The sequence below is a fragment of the Lepus europaeus genome, chromosome 14 (assembly GCF_033115175.1).
Source record: "Lepus europaeus isolate LE1 chromosome 14, mLepTim1.pri, whole genome shotgun sequence".
NCBI lineage: Eukaryota > Metazoa > Chordata > Mammalia > Lagomorpha > Leporidae > Lepus > Lepus europaeus.
In genome coordinates this window covers 12,857,676-12,870,966 of record NC_084840.1, presented here as the reverse complement: position 1 = coordinate 12,870,966, position 13,291 = coordinate 12,857,676, and the positions used below count along the sequence as shown (strand labels likewise).

Sequence of the window (13,291 nt, the reverse complement as noted above, 5' to 3'; positions counted from 1 at the left end):
GATTGAAAAAGTTCTTCCTTTAAGTTGCGGTAAAGTAAAAAAAGTGATATTAAGATCAATGATTAAGAAATGCATATGTTTTCAGTGTGCTTTGCAGTTAGTGAACATAATTATTATGTTAAAACTTAAGATTGCATGGCTTTTAAATTAATTCTTAGGTTTTGTTAATGTTGTGGTAACTTTTCTTCTGAATTACTATAGGATTTCCCATTGTCATGTGCAATATTCAGGGTTACTACTATAGAGGTTTGTTTATTAACCTTACTTTAGAGCTGAGAGAGCACAATTACACTTAGGAAAATAATATTTAGAAATTATTGCCAAATCTCTATATAATGATAGAGTGTTCTGTTAATGTAAGCATCCTTACTGCTAGAGAAACTGTGAGTGCTGTCTTTTCCCCTTTTATACAACTCATTGTAATTCACTTTAATTTTTATTCATTCTTTCTTGGAAGGGAAACATCTGGGAACAGATATTACGAATACCCTTCATCTTGGAAATAATTAACGCAGTTCCCTTCATTATCTCAGTAAGTCCTAAATGAATCTTAAAAATATTGTCATTAGTCTTAAGTAAAATTTTAAATCTAAATACTACTAAATAATAAAGGAGCTGATGTAAATTGATTTAGACTGGTTGGAATTATGTACTACAAAACAATTGGATAACTGGATTGTGTGACTAAATGAAAACTATTGAGATTGAGAATAATGTCAAAATGAAGTGTTTTCAGAAATATATGCTCTAGAGGTGTCATTCGAACAAAGGTCAATATTTTCTACAAAGGCTATAAATTTCTCACTTTACTTCTTGTTTGTATTGTGGATTTAAAAAATAGAGTCCAGTTAGATTTAAGTATTAATGAAAGTTTCTCATACTGGGAATATATTTATCTCTAGTTTCACCATAGGATTTACCAACTCCAATTCTCTCTTTAGTAGGAAAGTTGCCAAGAGCTAGACAACTAGCAATTTGCTTCTTTATCAAAGTACTGTGTAGTGCCAATTCCACAATGATCCTATTAAACCACAGTCCTATAAATACACAGCTCTGCAGTTTCCCATTTGTAAAATTAGATTTTGTTCTCAATTTGATAGGATTATAATAATGTCTATTGGGTTAGACTTTCTAGCACTTTATTTGAATTTTATTTGGAAAATTCTGAAAATAAGTATTATCTGAAGCTCTTGCTTACTTCTGACAGTTATTTTAATTTGAGTGATTTATCTAGAGGAGCAATTGCAACTAGATTAAATGACAAGCTAACTAAACGTAATTCCAATTGAACATAGTTCCCTAGTGTCACTTGAAATGGTTAATTCCAGAGAGTAAGTGATAATGTTACTAAAAGAGCGTCCCCCCCATTCCTACTTATCCTCTCAAGTTAGATGGAAGAGAGAGCCAATGTCTATTATGAACTATCACACTAAAAGATTTAATGATATAATTAATATAGTTATATCTGACGTCTAATGAGAGCTTATTATTTCCTTTCTGCTTCTGCAATAATTTCTCTAAGAAAAACTTCAACAATGAAAGCTCATATCTGTTCCTTGCATTTCATTAATAGTAAGTTTAAGGTATTTGCCATATGTTTTAAATTGTTACATTGTCTTCAATAGTTTCTTTTTTTTCTGCTTTACATTTCATTTTAACCTGCTAGATATGATTTCTTATGTTGAGATGAAGTTATTTGGTTTTTGTTTCAGATATTCTGGCCTTCCTTAAGGAATCTATTTGTCCCAGTCTTTCTTAACTGTTGGCTTGCCAAGCATGCCTTGGAAAATATGATTGTAAGTATAAAGTGAGGGGCAAATATGAAGATATTTAAAAATTTTCACTATTTCTTACTTTCATTGTTTAGCTTGTAGAGAGAGAAAGAGAGATGACTTGGTATATAGTTCTACACTTTCTCATTTTGTATTCTCCCATAAAATATAAACTCATATATTAGAATTTATGTAATTTGTAATAATTATTGTAAATGTATCATTTGAAATCACTTAAATTAATTTAGTATCACAGTTTTGTCATTTAAATATTCATAGAGATGTCTTTTGGTAAAATAATGTTAAATCATTAAAGTCATGTGTAATACAAATTCACAAGGTAATAGCCCCTAGGTATATTCCATTATGTATCTGCTGTATCCTAATCAGAAAGAAAACCCCTAAAAGGCTCACTTTACCATGCTGCTACCTTTAGAAAGTCCTACAACTGGTAGACAGGAATGGCTAAGGTTTTTATGTCACCAAATCAAAATGTAACTATTGTTTGGACTGGTCCAACTCACTAGCCACTCCTTTGGACACAAGTACCCTTCCCTTCCAAGGCAGTTTTTTCATGTATAAAGGGATTCCCAGCTTTCAGGATTCAGGGAGGTTATTTTATCAAACAGCTCTTAATTATAGGCAGTCCTATAGTCCATGATCATCTGTGGGGTTTTGTAAGACCCCATATAGGAGCTGAAAGTCCCCCATTTAAAGTCATCCTTTTGTATTTAGTTGTGTTGGATTGCCAGTGGGATGTTAGGGTGGAGAAGAGGAAGCAGGCCTAAGGAGGTAGAGTAAGAAATGCAGAACTCAGATCTGGGTCACAGATGCCTTTTATCCAAGATGGCTCTGTTTGGAAGGTGTGAGTTTTAAAGCTGTATTTACCATAGGCATCAATACTTACACATAAGCTATAAGATACTTCTTCATTCTTCACATTACTGTGTGCCCCACCACGTGCTAAACATTGTGATAGGTGAATGATATAACTTCTTGGCTAAAATCGTCAACTGCAAAAGAAAATAAAGCAAATACAGAACTGGTTTTCTGTGAGAACCAATTAGGCTTACACACACAATTATATGTATTCATATATATGTGTATAAATACACATACATAGTATGTATGTGTGCAATATAAAGTATATGCATCTGGTATAACATAATAAGTGTTCAATATTTATTTTACTGCACTGCAAATTACACTTGTTTGGAGGAAAACTTGTTTTTGTTAAATGGTTTTTAAACAGACATTATGGGCAGAAGAAATATTTGGATAACATTTCTGTGTTGGTAACCAGATGAATGTTTCTAAACATGTAAATGAAGTAGCCACTGAAGTGTCATGAAAGTACAAGGCCAAAATGTTGTAAACTGTGGCTTGTGCAATAGTTATAGAAATGTTGTTCTGTCGGGCCGGCGCCGCGGCTCACTAGGCTAATCCTCCGCCTTGCGGCGCCGGCACACCGGGTTCTAGTCCCGGTCGGGGCACCGATCCTGTCCCGGTTGCCCCTCTTCCAGGCCAGCTCTCTGCTGTGGCTAGGGAGTGCAGTGGAGGATGGCCCAAGTCCTTGGGTCCTGCACCCCATGGGAGACCAGGAGAAGCACCTGGCTCCTGCCATCGGAACAGCGCGGTGCGCCGGCCGTGGTGGCCATTGGAGGGTGAACCAAAGGCAAAAGGAAGACCTTTCTCTCTGTCTCTCTCTCTCACTGTCCACTCTGCCTGTCAAAAAAATAAATAAATAAAAAAAAAGAAATGTTGTTCTGTATTAATTGCCACAAAGAAATACAGTTTAACTACATATAGGTGCCTAAAGGGCTAATGAAAAAAGAAACCCCAGGCAAAAGGAAACTTCTTTGCTAATTATTGTACTATTAGTTGTTGGGGAAAGTAACAGCCAGGAGTCAATCATTAAGGAAATAAATTGTGTTGCAATATTAATTTAGAATTCAGGCTGGAGCTGCGGCTCACTTGGCTAATCCTCTGCCTGCGGCGCCAGCATCCCGGGTTCTAGTCCAGGTTTGGGCGCCGGATTCTGTCCCGGTTGCTCCTCTTCCAGTCCAGCTCTCTGCTGTGTCCCAGGAAGGCAGTGGAGGATGGCCCAAGTCCTTGGGCCCTTCACCCACATGAGAGACCAGGAGGAAGCCCCTGACTCCTGGCTTCGGATTGGCACAGCACCAGCCGCAGCGTGCCGGTAGTAGCGGCCATTTGGGGTTGAACCAATGGAAAGGAAGACCTTTCTGTCTCTCTCTCTCTCACTGTCTAAATCTGCCTGTCAAAAAAAAATTTAGAATTAATTTTCTCTTTTCTTTCTTTTAAAAATATATTTATTTATTTTCAACTTGTTTGAATGACAGAGAGAGAGAGAAAGAGAGAGAGAATCAGATCAAGAGAGTTCTTCCATTAGCTGGTTCACTTCTCAAATGTTTGCAAGAGCCAGGGCTGGACCATGCTGTAGCCAGGAACCTGGAACTAAATCTGGGACTCCAATGTGCCTGGAAGGGAGCCAAGAATTTGAGCCATTACCTACTGTGTGTTAAGTTGTGCATTAGCAGGGAGTTGGATTGGAAGATGAGGAGTCAGGACTTGAAACCAGGCACTCTAACATGGGATTGGGGAGTCCCAAGTGGCATCTTATCCACTGTGCCAAACACTGACACTTTCATTTTATTTGTACAATTTCTTTTCCTTTTCTCACTGCATGCTGAATTTTTATGTCTTACTGCCCATTTAACACCTCTGCCTTAACAAACTAAGGATGAGAGATGAAATTCTAACCAGTTAACTTCATTGTTTATTTTCAGAACAGTTCTGGTTAAATGTGTGGTAAAGGAAGAAAAATAATGGCTCATTGACTTTTTTTATTCCTGAATTATTTATTTCATGCTGTACTGATTTTAAGATTTTAAACATACACTATAAAAGCTTTGAGATGAATATAAAACAAAAAAATTGTACAAGTCCCTAATTCTATCAAATAAACAGTAGTAATAATTTATATTCTTTTAATATATTCTAAGCCAAAATATACCTTTCTCTGTATATATCATAATGAACCTGCATTTTTTACTCAGTATTATAATTGGGATTTTTGTTATGTGCTAGTATAATGGTCAAATTCCTAGGTTATTAAATAGATATCAGAGCCTGTTTCTAATGATTTTCAGGTGGTTAAAATTTAAAATTATATCGCTGAGTAAAATTTTCTTTTATAAATGAATGAATGCATGAACTAGAAGGATGTACTTCTAGGTTTTCACATATATTACCCAATTGCTTCCAGAAATTTGTTAACAAACTTCGTAAACAGTATCTTATGTGATTGATCTTTTTTTCCAACTTTATACAACACTGTATATTACTGATTTTTACTGTCAGTTAGAAAGGAAAAAAAGTATATCTTCACTATTAATGATAATAAAACTAAACTTTAAAAATTATGTCCACTTGCTATTTTTTATATTTTTATGATAAATTGCTTGGAATACTTCATGCTACTCTTGATAATGAGATTTTACTGTAACTTCACTCAGCTATTACTTCCTTTTTAATTTAACATATTTCTTTCTGATATTTTGAAATTAGAATTTTTTTGGGGAGATCATGCTTACTGTAGAAGGTTTTAAGGGACTAAGTGCAGCATTTGTTCAGATGTCTGTTGGTAAAGTAAGCTAGGTTTAGTGCTTTTGTGGTCTTCCTGGAATGCCATCTTTGTAATACAAAGGCAATAGCAAGTTTCATTTGGATTTTGTCAAAAATGAATACATGAGGATACTTCTAAAAGAAAATTGAGTTTAAAAATTCTGAAATTCATGCATAGTTTATTATACCATATTCCATGAACTTTTTGAAGATCCCACATGTGCATGGAGTGTAAAATTTTTTTCACCAAAATACTTTTATGTTTTCCTTCCATTTTCTACAACATTTTTGAAGTGCCCTCATATGCTGCTATGAAGGATATGTATCGGGTATACCTGATAGCTGAAATACAATGCATGGTAATAAATGTAATCAAACTCATGAATATTTTGCACTTATCAACATTTTCAATATGCCCTTTTCTGTATTTTTTAGAATGATCTACACAGAGCAATTCAGCGTACACAGTCTGCAATGTTTAATCAAGTTTTGATTTTAATATCTACATTATTATGCCTTATCTTCACTTGGTAAGATTGTTCCTACCAGCATTTTTTATTATGTTTTTTATTTATATTTTCTAAAGGAACCATGCTAAGAATGAACTTTAATTAAAATTTGGCTAAACATAAATGAATATGTACCAGAAAATGCCATAGCTCACCCACAGAAGTAAGAAGGAAGAACATGTGTCATTTGGTGCTGGTGTTTACTGCAACTCTGACATCTTCAGTCCTGTAAACCAGCCCACTCACAGGAATTTGTACTGCATGCCATCATTGTCAAACAAGACTTTTCTTTTCAAACACTGGTAGCAGGCTGCCCTTATCTTTGTTCATTCTTCAAAGCAGAAACACTGTTGACAAAACTGTACTGCCCATCACTGTCTCTGCCTGTGCCTCATCTACATGATGTTTGAGTGTGTGCTCAGGCAGAAAGCTTGGGCAGATCTGCTGACACTACCAGGCAAGACTTGGCACTTGGACTTATTGTAAAAACAATTATTTCCTCTTTCAGAAGATCATCCTTTGATGATTTGTAGTGATCCAATATGACTGCACATATGGATGGAGTCATGTAGATCCTCAGTGAGAGAAAAATGAAAAATTAAAAACTTAAATAAAAATTAATATGTTTGTTTTGCAGGAGTCTTAGATATTATATATAATTGTGCTGTGACCTGTTTCTGACCCTATTGAGGAAAAGGAAAAGCTGATTAGGATTTACTAGAAAAGGAAGAATTCACACATAATCTTCTCAACTGAAGTAGATAAAATTATATCTATAAATATATGTACACAGGGAGAAACACATAGGTAGGACAACTATTTTGTATCAGTTGCATGTGGTGAGCATCTTTATTAAATGGATTTCAAATGTATTTACTTCCTAGTTATATTTAAAAAAACAATTTAGGATATTTAAAATCTTTAAATACAAAATGTCCCTTTAAAATTTACATAGTGCCAACAAAGTTTTTACATTTGTTGAAGCTTTCACAAATTGTCTTTATGGTTTATAGATATCTAACTGCATAAATATGAAATACTGATAGTACTGACTTTCCTTCAAGTATTACTAAAAATTCGTAATTTCAATTAGAACATTATTTGGGTTACTAGAGATTTTGTCGTCTTACTTAAGGAAACATTTTAAAAATTTACATTCTTATTTTTTATATAGCATGCATATACTGATTTTTTCATTTGTTAAAATACAAAAAAGTAAAATTAGTGGTTTCTAAATATAATATGAGAATCTATTAAAGTAAACTTAGTGAATAGGGAATTAAAATTTAATGACAAATACAATAAATGATTCTTGTATGATGATATTTTCTTCTGGAGGCATTCTCTTCACAATAAATCTTCGTTTATGATAACGATTTCCTTGCTCCTACTTTGTCCCTAGTGCTTGTGTTTGGAGCTGGTTGTTATTTTCAAAGGAAGCAGCTGGAGCATTTTGCCACTTTTTATGTCAAGGGTTACAACAGTGTTAGCTGATATGGAAGTTTCCTTGTCATGAAATTTCCATTATGTTATCGAGTCATCTTTGAAATGATTTCTATTTCATAGCTTATTTTACTTGCTATTGTAGTTGCTGGTTTTGTTGTTGTTTTTTGTGTGTTTGTGTATGTATATGTGTTTTAGACAAGTGAGTGTTAGATGCTGTCTAATGATATAGCCGTCACCAATATGTAGATATATTTCTTAATGTGCAATAATTATGTGAAATTAAGTTTGGCCATATAAACTGTTATGCATTATTACTCTCATGTACATTAATAAGTTTTTCAATTAGGATCTAAAATGTGGAAACTGGGGTTTGATTTCCCTGTGTATGCTTCTCTAGCATTACAAGTAATTATCTTCATAAATTATGATGATCATAACAAGATAGAATACATTTTATTTTAATTCACCAGTATAAGTGCAAATATCTACCATAAAACATAAACAGTGTTAGGCTAGTCATAATATAAGTTTTTTTTTTTTTTTTTTTAAGATTTGTTTACTTATTTGGAAGTCAGAACTACAGAGAGACAGAAAGAGATCTTCCATGTGATTCAATTCCCAAAAGTCTACAAATGGCTACAACAGACATGGCTGGGGCAAGCTGAAGCCCAAGCTTCTACTTGGTCTCCCATGTGAGTGGCAGGAACCCAAGTACTTGCACCATCTTCGCCTGCTTTTCCCAGGCAATCTAGCAAGGAGCTAGATTGGAAGTGGAGCAGCTGGAACCTGAACCAGCCTCTGTATTGGATGCTGGCAGTGCTGGCACCACAAAGGGTTTTGCAAGCTCCACAGGCTGTTTTAATAAGGAGTTATACCACACACAGTATAACAGATAAATATATAGAAAATGCATTTTAGTATTTTTTGTTCTAATTAATACCATTGGTTGAACTTTTTAATTAAAACACGATTATTCTTAGGTGTTTAAATTTAACTGAAAAGTGATCCCTGTTAAATATAAGAGAGGGAATATGAGAGGGAGGAGATGTACAGTTTGGCACATGCTCAATCAGACTTGCCCCAAACTGTAGATTTAGAAATGTGCCAGGGGATTTTAATTCAATCCCATCAAGGTGGCATGTACCAATGCCATCTCAGTAGTCAAAGTGATCAGTTTAAGTTCATAATTGATCATAATGATAGGATTAAGTGTCAAAGGAATCACATAAACAAGACTAGTGTCTGCTAATACTAACTGATAGAATTAAAAAGGAGAGAATGATCCAACATGGGAAGTGGGATACACAGCAGATTCATTGAATGGCAGATATCCTAAACAGTACTCTGGCCTCAGAATCAGCCCTTAAGGCATTTGGATATGGCTAAAGAGCCCATGAGAGTATTTTAGCCATGGAAAGCCAAGACACTGTGGCAAAAAGAAAAAAAAAAATGACCTAATTGAAAGATCTCTGCGAGTGAGATTCCAGCAGAAAGAAGGGGCCATCAAAAAAGGAGGTACCTTTCTCTGAAGGGAGGAGAGAACTTCTGCTTTGACTATGGCCTTGTCTAAATAAGATCAGAGTTTGTGAACTCAAGAGGCTTCCAAAGCCTTGGCAGCTCATGACAAGAGCCTCTGGTGATTATTGACGTCATAAATAAGAGTGTCAATTGTTAAATCAACAACGGGAGTAACTGTGTACCTACTCCCCATGTAGGATCTCTGTCCTTAATGTGTTGTACTATGCGAATTAATGGTAAAACTACTACTCAAACAGTATTTTATACTTTGTATGTCTGTGTGGGTGCAGTCTGTTGAAATCTTTACTTAGTATATACTAAATTGATCTTTCGTATATAAAGATAATTGAAAATGAATCTTGATGAGGAATGGGATGGGAGAGGGAGTGGGAGATGGAGTGGTTGTGAGTGGGAGGGAGGTTATTGGGGAAAAGCCTCTATAATCCAAAAGTTGTACTGTGGAAATTTATAGTCATTAAATAAAAGTTGGAAAAAAAAGAAAATACAGCAACTTAAGCAAGTAGAAATGTCTGAGTAATCTGTCCAGAACTGGTACACCAGCCTGGTATAGTTGCTAATAGAACCGTAAAACTGAATCACTCTACATAAAATATTTTTAACAGGAAATATGAGCAAACACTTTGCTCTACTACAGTACATTCCGTTTTCCTTTACTTCCTATGTATTTTGATTACATTTCTTCTGGTAATGTCCATTAAGTCAAATATACTGGTATTATCCTCTAGGTAACTTCATATTTTAAATTAAGTGCTGACAATGTGGTATAGTGAGTAAAGCTGCCACCTGAAACATTGGCGTTGCATATGAGTGCAGATTCGTGTCCAAGCTACTCCACTTTTTTTTATTTTAAGATTTTATTTATTTGTTTGAGATGTAGAATTACAGACAGTGAGAGGGAGAGACAGAGAGAAAGGTCTTCCCTTCCATTGCTTCACTCCTCAAATGGCTGCAATGGCCAGAGCTGTGTTGATCTGAAGCCAGGAGCCAGGTGCTTCTTCTCAGTCTGTCATGTGGATGCAGGGGCCCAAGGACTTGGACCATCTTCTACTGCTTTCTCAGGCCATAGCAGAGAGCTGGATTGGAAGAGGAACAGCTGGAATTAGAACCCGTGCCCATATGGGATGCTGGTGCTGCAGGTGGAGGATTAACCTACTGTGTCACAGCGCTGGCCCGGCTACTCCACTTTTGATTCAGCTACCTACTAATGGCCTGGGAAAAGCAACGGAAGAATGCCCAAGTACTTGGGCCCCTGCCACTCACTAGGAGATTTGGAAGAAGCCTCTGGCTCCCTGTTTGGGCCTGGCCCAGTACTGGCCATTGTGGTCGTCTGCAGAAAGAAGCAGCAAATGGACGATCTCTCTCTGTCTCTCCCATCTTCTCTCTCTCTCTCCCTCCCTCCCTCCCTTTCTCCCTCTATCTGTGTAACTCTACTTTTCAAATAAATAAATAAGTCTTTAAAAAAGTAAATTTTTTATACAGAATATAAAGAGAATTGAAAATGAATCTAGATGTGAATGGAAGGGGAGAGGGAGCAGGAAAGGGGAGGGTTGCGGGTGAGAGGGAAGTTATGGGTGGGGGGAAGCCATTGTAATCCATAAGCTGTACTTTGGAAATTTATATTCATTAAATAAAAGTTAAAAAAAAGTAAATTAAAAAATATTACTTTAAATGATGAACACAACATCATGGAATGTTCCTAGTCCCAGCCTTACTTTGGCTAAAGTAGTTCCTTTGGACGATGTTACAGGGAGATGATAGGTAACAACCATAGGCATGAAAAGTAGGAGCTGTTTTTCAACAGCAGTCAGGACAGTGCCTGCTTTGTAAAGATGAATGTAAAACTATCTTTTGGGCTACTTAGGAGTAGTTATCCTTTGAATAAAGATTCTGTCATTTTGACCCACTTTCTGAATATTGAGTCATTTGTCTTTGCAACCTGAACTATAATAGAAATATTCCTTTGTAATCTATCTGTAACATTATAGTGAATTAGTTGTTGTTATTTTATATCACAGAGCAGGACATTTATTCAGATCCTCAGTTTAACATGTATTTACACTTAAAGTTTTTGTCTGAAGATTCAGGAATTAATATTTGGATGACTTGGGTGTGTTCTTTGTGAATATCACAATCTTAAAGTTACCTGTTGTAGAAAGCTGCTATAAGGCTTGAAGTGTCTCTTCTTTTCATCATTATTAATACTACAAAAAGCTATCATTAAGCATCTGTCTACAAGAGACATGTGCTCAGTGCCAAGCTGAAATAGAAACGAAGCTGCTGCCCCACTCTATAGAGGGAATGTGTTCAGAATTGTTTTTCCTGTCATTGCAATGGAATTGCACAAATCTGTCTGCACGTTGGCTGTGTACCCCTCTTGATCAATAATACACACTTCGAAGACAGCTGGGAATTGTGATTCATCCTGTGTCTCTGAAACAAAGCAGAATAAACTGGTATATCCGGGAATTAAGCGCATGACTTTAGCTTAATTATCAACATATTCCAACTAATAATAAGTACTATAATTTATAATGCATTTGGTGTTTCTAATTTTAAGCTGATAGACATTTTGTAACTACTTTGTTTCAAACTTCATTTTTGTTTGAATTAATATGAAGCTCAATATATTTTCATATCATTTCATAGAATTATAGCAGATATAGTACACTAATGGATATTTTCTGTGTTAGTTCAATGTAAAAAAATTCAGCTGCTTAGTCTTATTTCAGGAGAAAATAAGTAGGCTGTTTAAAATGTGATCTAGTTAACTATTATCAATATGCTTGATTAAAAATATTTGTAATTTTCTTATGCATTGATAAATAGTTGTTTGAATGCTAGATGCTTAAGTTCTTGACTGCTGTTTACCCTTTCAACTCTTAAGGAAAATAACCCATTAAAGTAGTTTGGAGTGAAGTAGTACAACGTAATCTAATGGTGTGAATTGTCACTATCATTTGATTCTTAGTGTTGTTTTACACGTTGTTGTGCTATGAATGAATGACACAACATAGAGTTTTCTGAAGATTTGGCCATTGACTAACAACCCTTAGTTTGCATTACACTAGTTAAAATAGAAAACTGTTTGTCTCAGCTAATTTTTGCATATATGACCAGTCAGAGTTTAAGCAGTTAACTAGCCAACTAAGTTAAATTCAGATTGGGAAAATTGTTATTTAACCTTTACAAATAGCAGTAATAATAATAATTACTATTACGATCAATATCTAAAACAGCTTTAAAAATAAAATATGTATCAACTAAACTGTTTTTAATTTATGATAGCAATATGTCACTTTCAAATATGCAAATATTGGGAGTAATTACCATTCAAAATTGTTATAACATACCCAGCACTTTACTGAGGACTTTACATGTATTAACTAATTTAAATTTCAACAACCTAAAAAATAAATTCTTCTGTAACACTGAGATAACACTTGTAAATTGAATTCTGTTCTGAGAATTGCACTACCTTGATAAATGAAGAAATTGAGGTACAAAATAGTTAAGGAATTTGCCTAAAGGGATAGCTAAATAGACCTACCTTAAAACCTACCGATGTATTGTGGACTCCATTAAACTTCAGGAAAAAAGAAAGATTTTACCCTATAAAAGAATAAGAATCAATCTGATATCTGCATTCTCATCTGAGATAATAGTGTCTAGGACACTGTCCACAAGTTTCCAAGAAAATGGAGTTGAGAATCTAAAATTCTAACAAGTCAAAGCATCATTGAATTGTGAATTATAAAGCATTACCCTTTTGAGGCTGGCATTGTGGTGTAGCAGGTGAAGCTGCCATATGCAACCCTGGCATCCCATATGGGTGCCATTTCGTGTCCTGGAATTTCGTGTCCTGGATGCTACACTTCTAATCCAGGTCCCCTGGCCTGTGAAAAGCAGCTGAAGATGACCTGAATGCTTGGGACCCCATGCTACCCATGTGGGAGACCCAGATGAAGCTCCTGGCTCCTGGGTTTGGCTCTAGCCATTGCGGCCACCTCGGGAGTGGACTGGTGGTGGAGGATCTCTCCTCTATCTCTACCTTTCATTTGTAATTCGACTTTCAAATAAATAAATACATATTTTAAAAGACATTATCCTAAAAAGGAATAAGAATTGACCTAATATCCATATTTTTGTCTGAGTTAATAGTTTCTAGAACACTGATCATAAGTTTCCAGGAGAACTTAATTGAGAATCTAAAATTCTAATAAGCCAAATCATTATGCAACTATGAGGATAATGTATAGTTAGTTTCAGATATACAAGAACCTAGAAATTCCGCTACCATATTTGACTAGGGGTACAATCCAACAATAAGAAAATAGAAGATAAAAGGAAAAATAGAGGCTATGAGATGTAATCATACTTGGG

General features: G+C 35.2%; 1 protein-coding gene across 3 annotated transcripts in view; it reads left to right on the top strand.

The window, feature by feature from the left end:
• KCNT2 (potassium sodium-activated channel subfamily T member 2) overlaps nucleotides 1-13,291 on the top strand; it is a 385,345-nt gene that overhangs the window by 145,996 nt on the left and 226,058 nt on the right. For all 3 annotated transcript variants that reach the window (XM_062211536.1, XM_062211538.1, XM_062211537.1), the window contains exons 6-8: nucleotides 458-532; nucleotides 1,713-1,796; nucleotides 5,853-5,947. In XM_062211536.1, coding sequence (XP_062067520.1) covers nucleotides 458-532; nucleotides 1,713-1,796; nucleotides 5,853-5,947 — 254 coding nt within the window. The remainder of the gene's footprint in view (nucleotides 1-457; nucleotides 533-1,712; nucleotides 1,797-5,852; nucleotides 5,948-13,291) is intronic.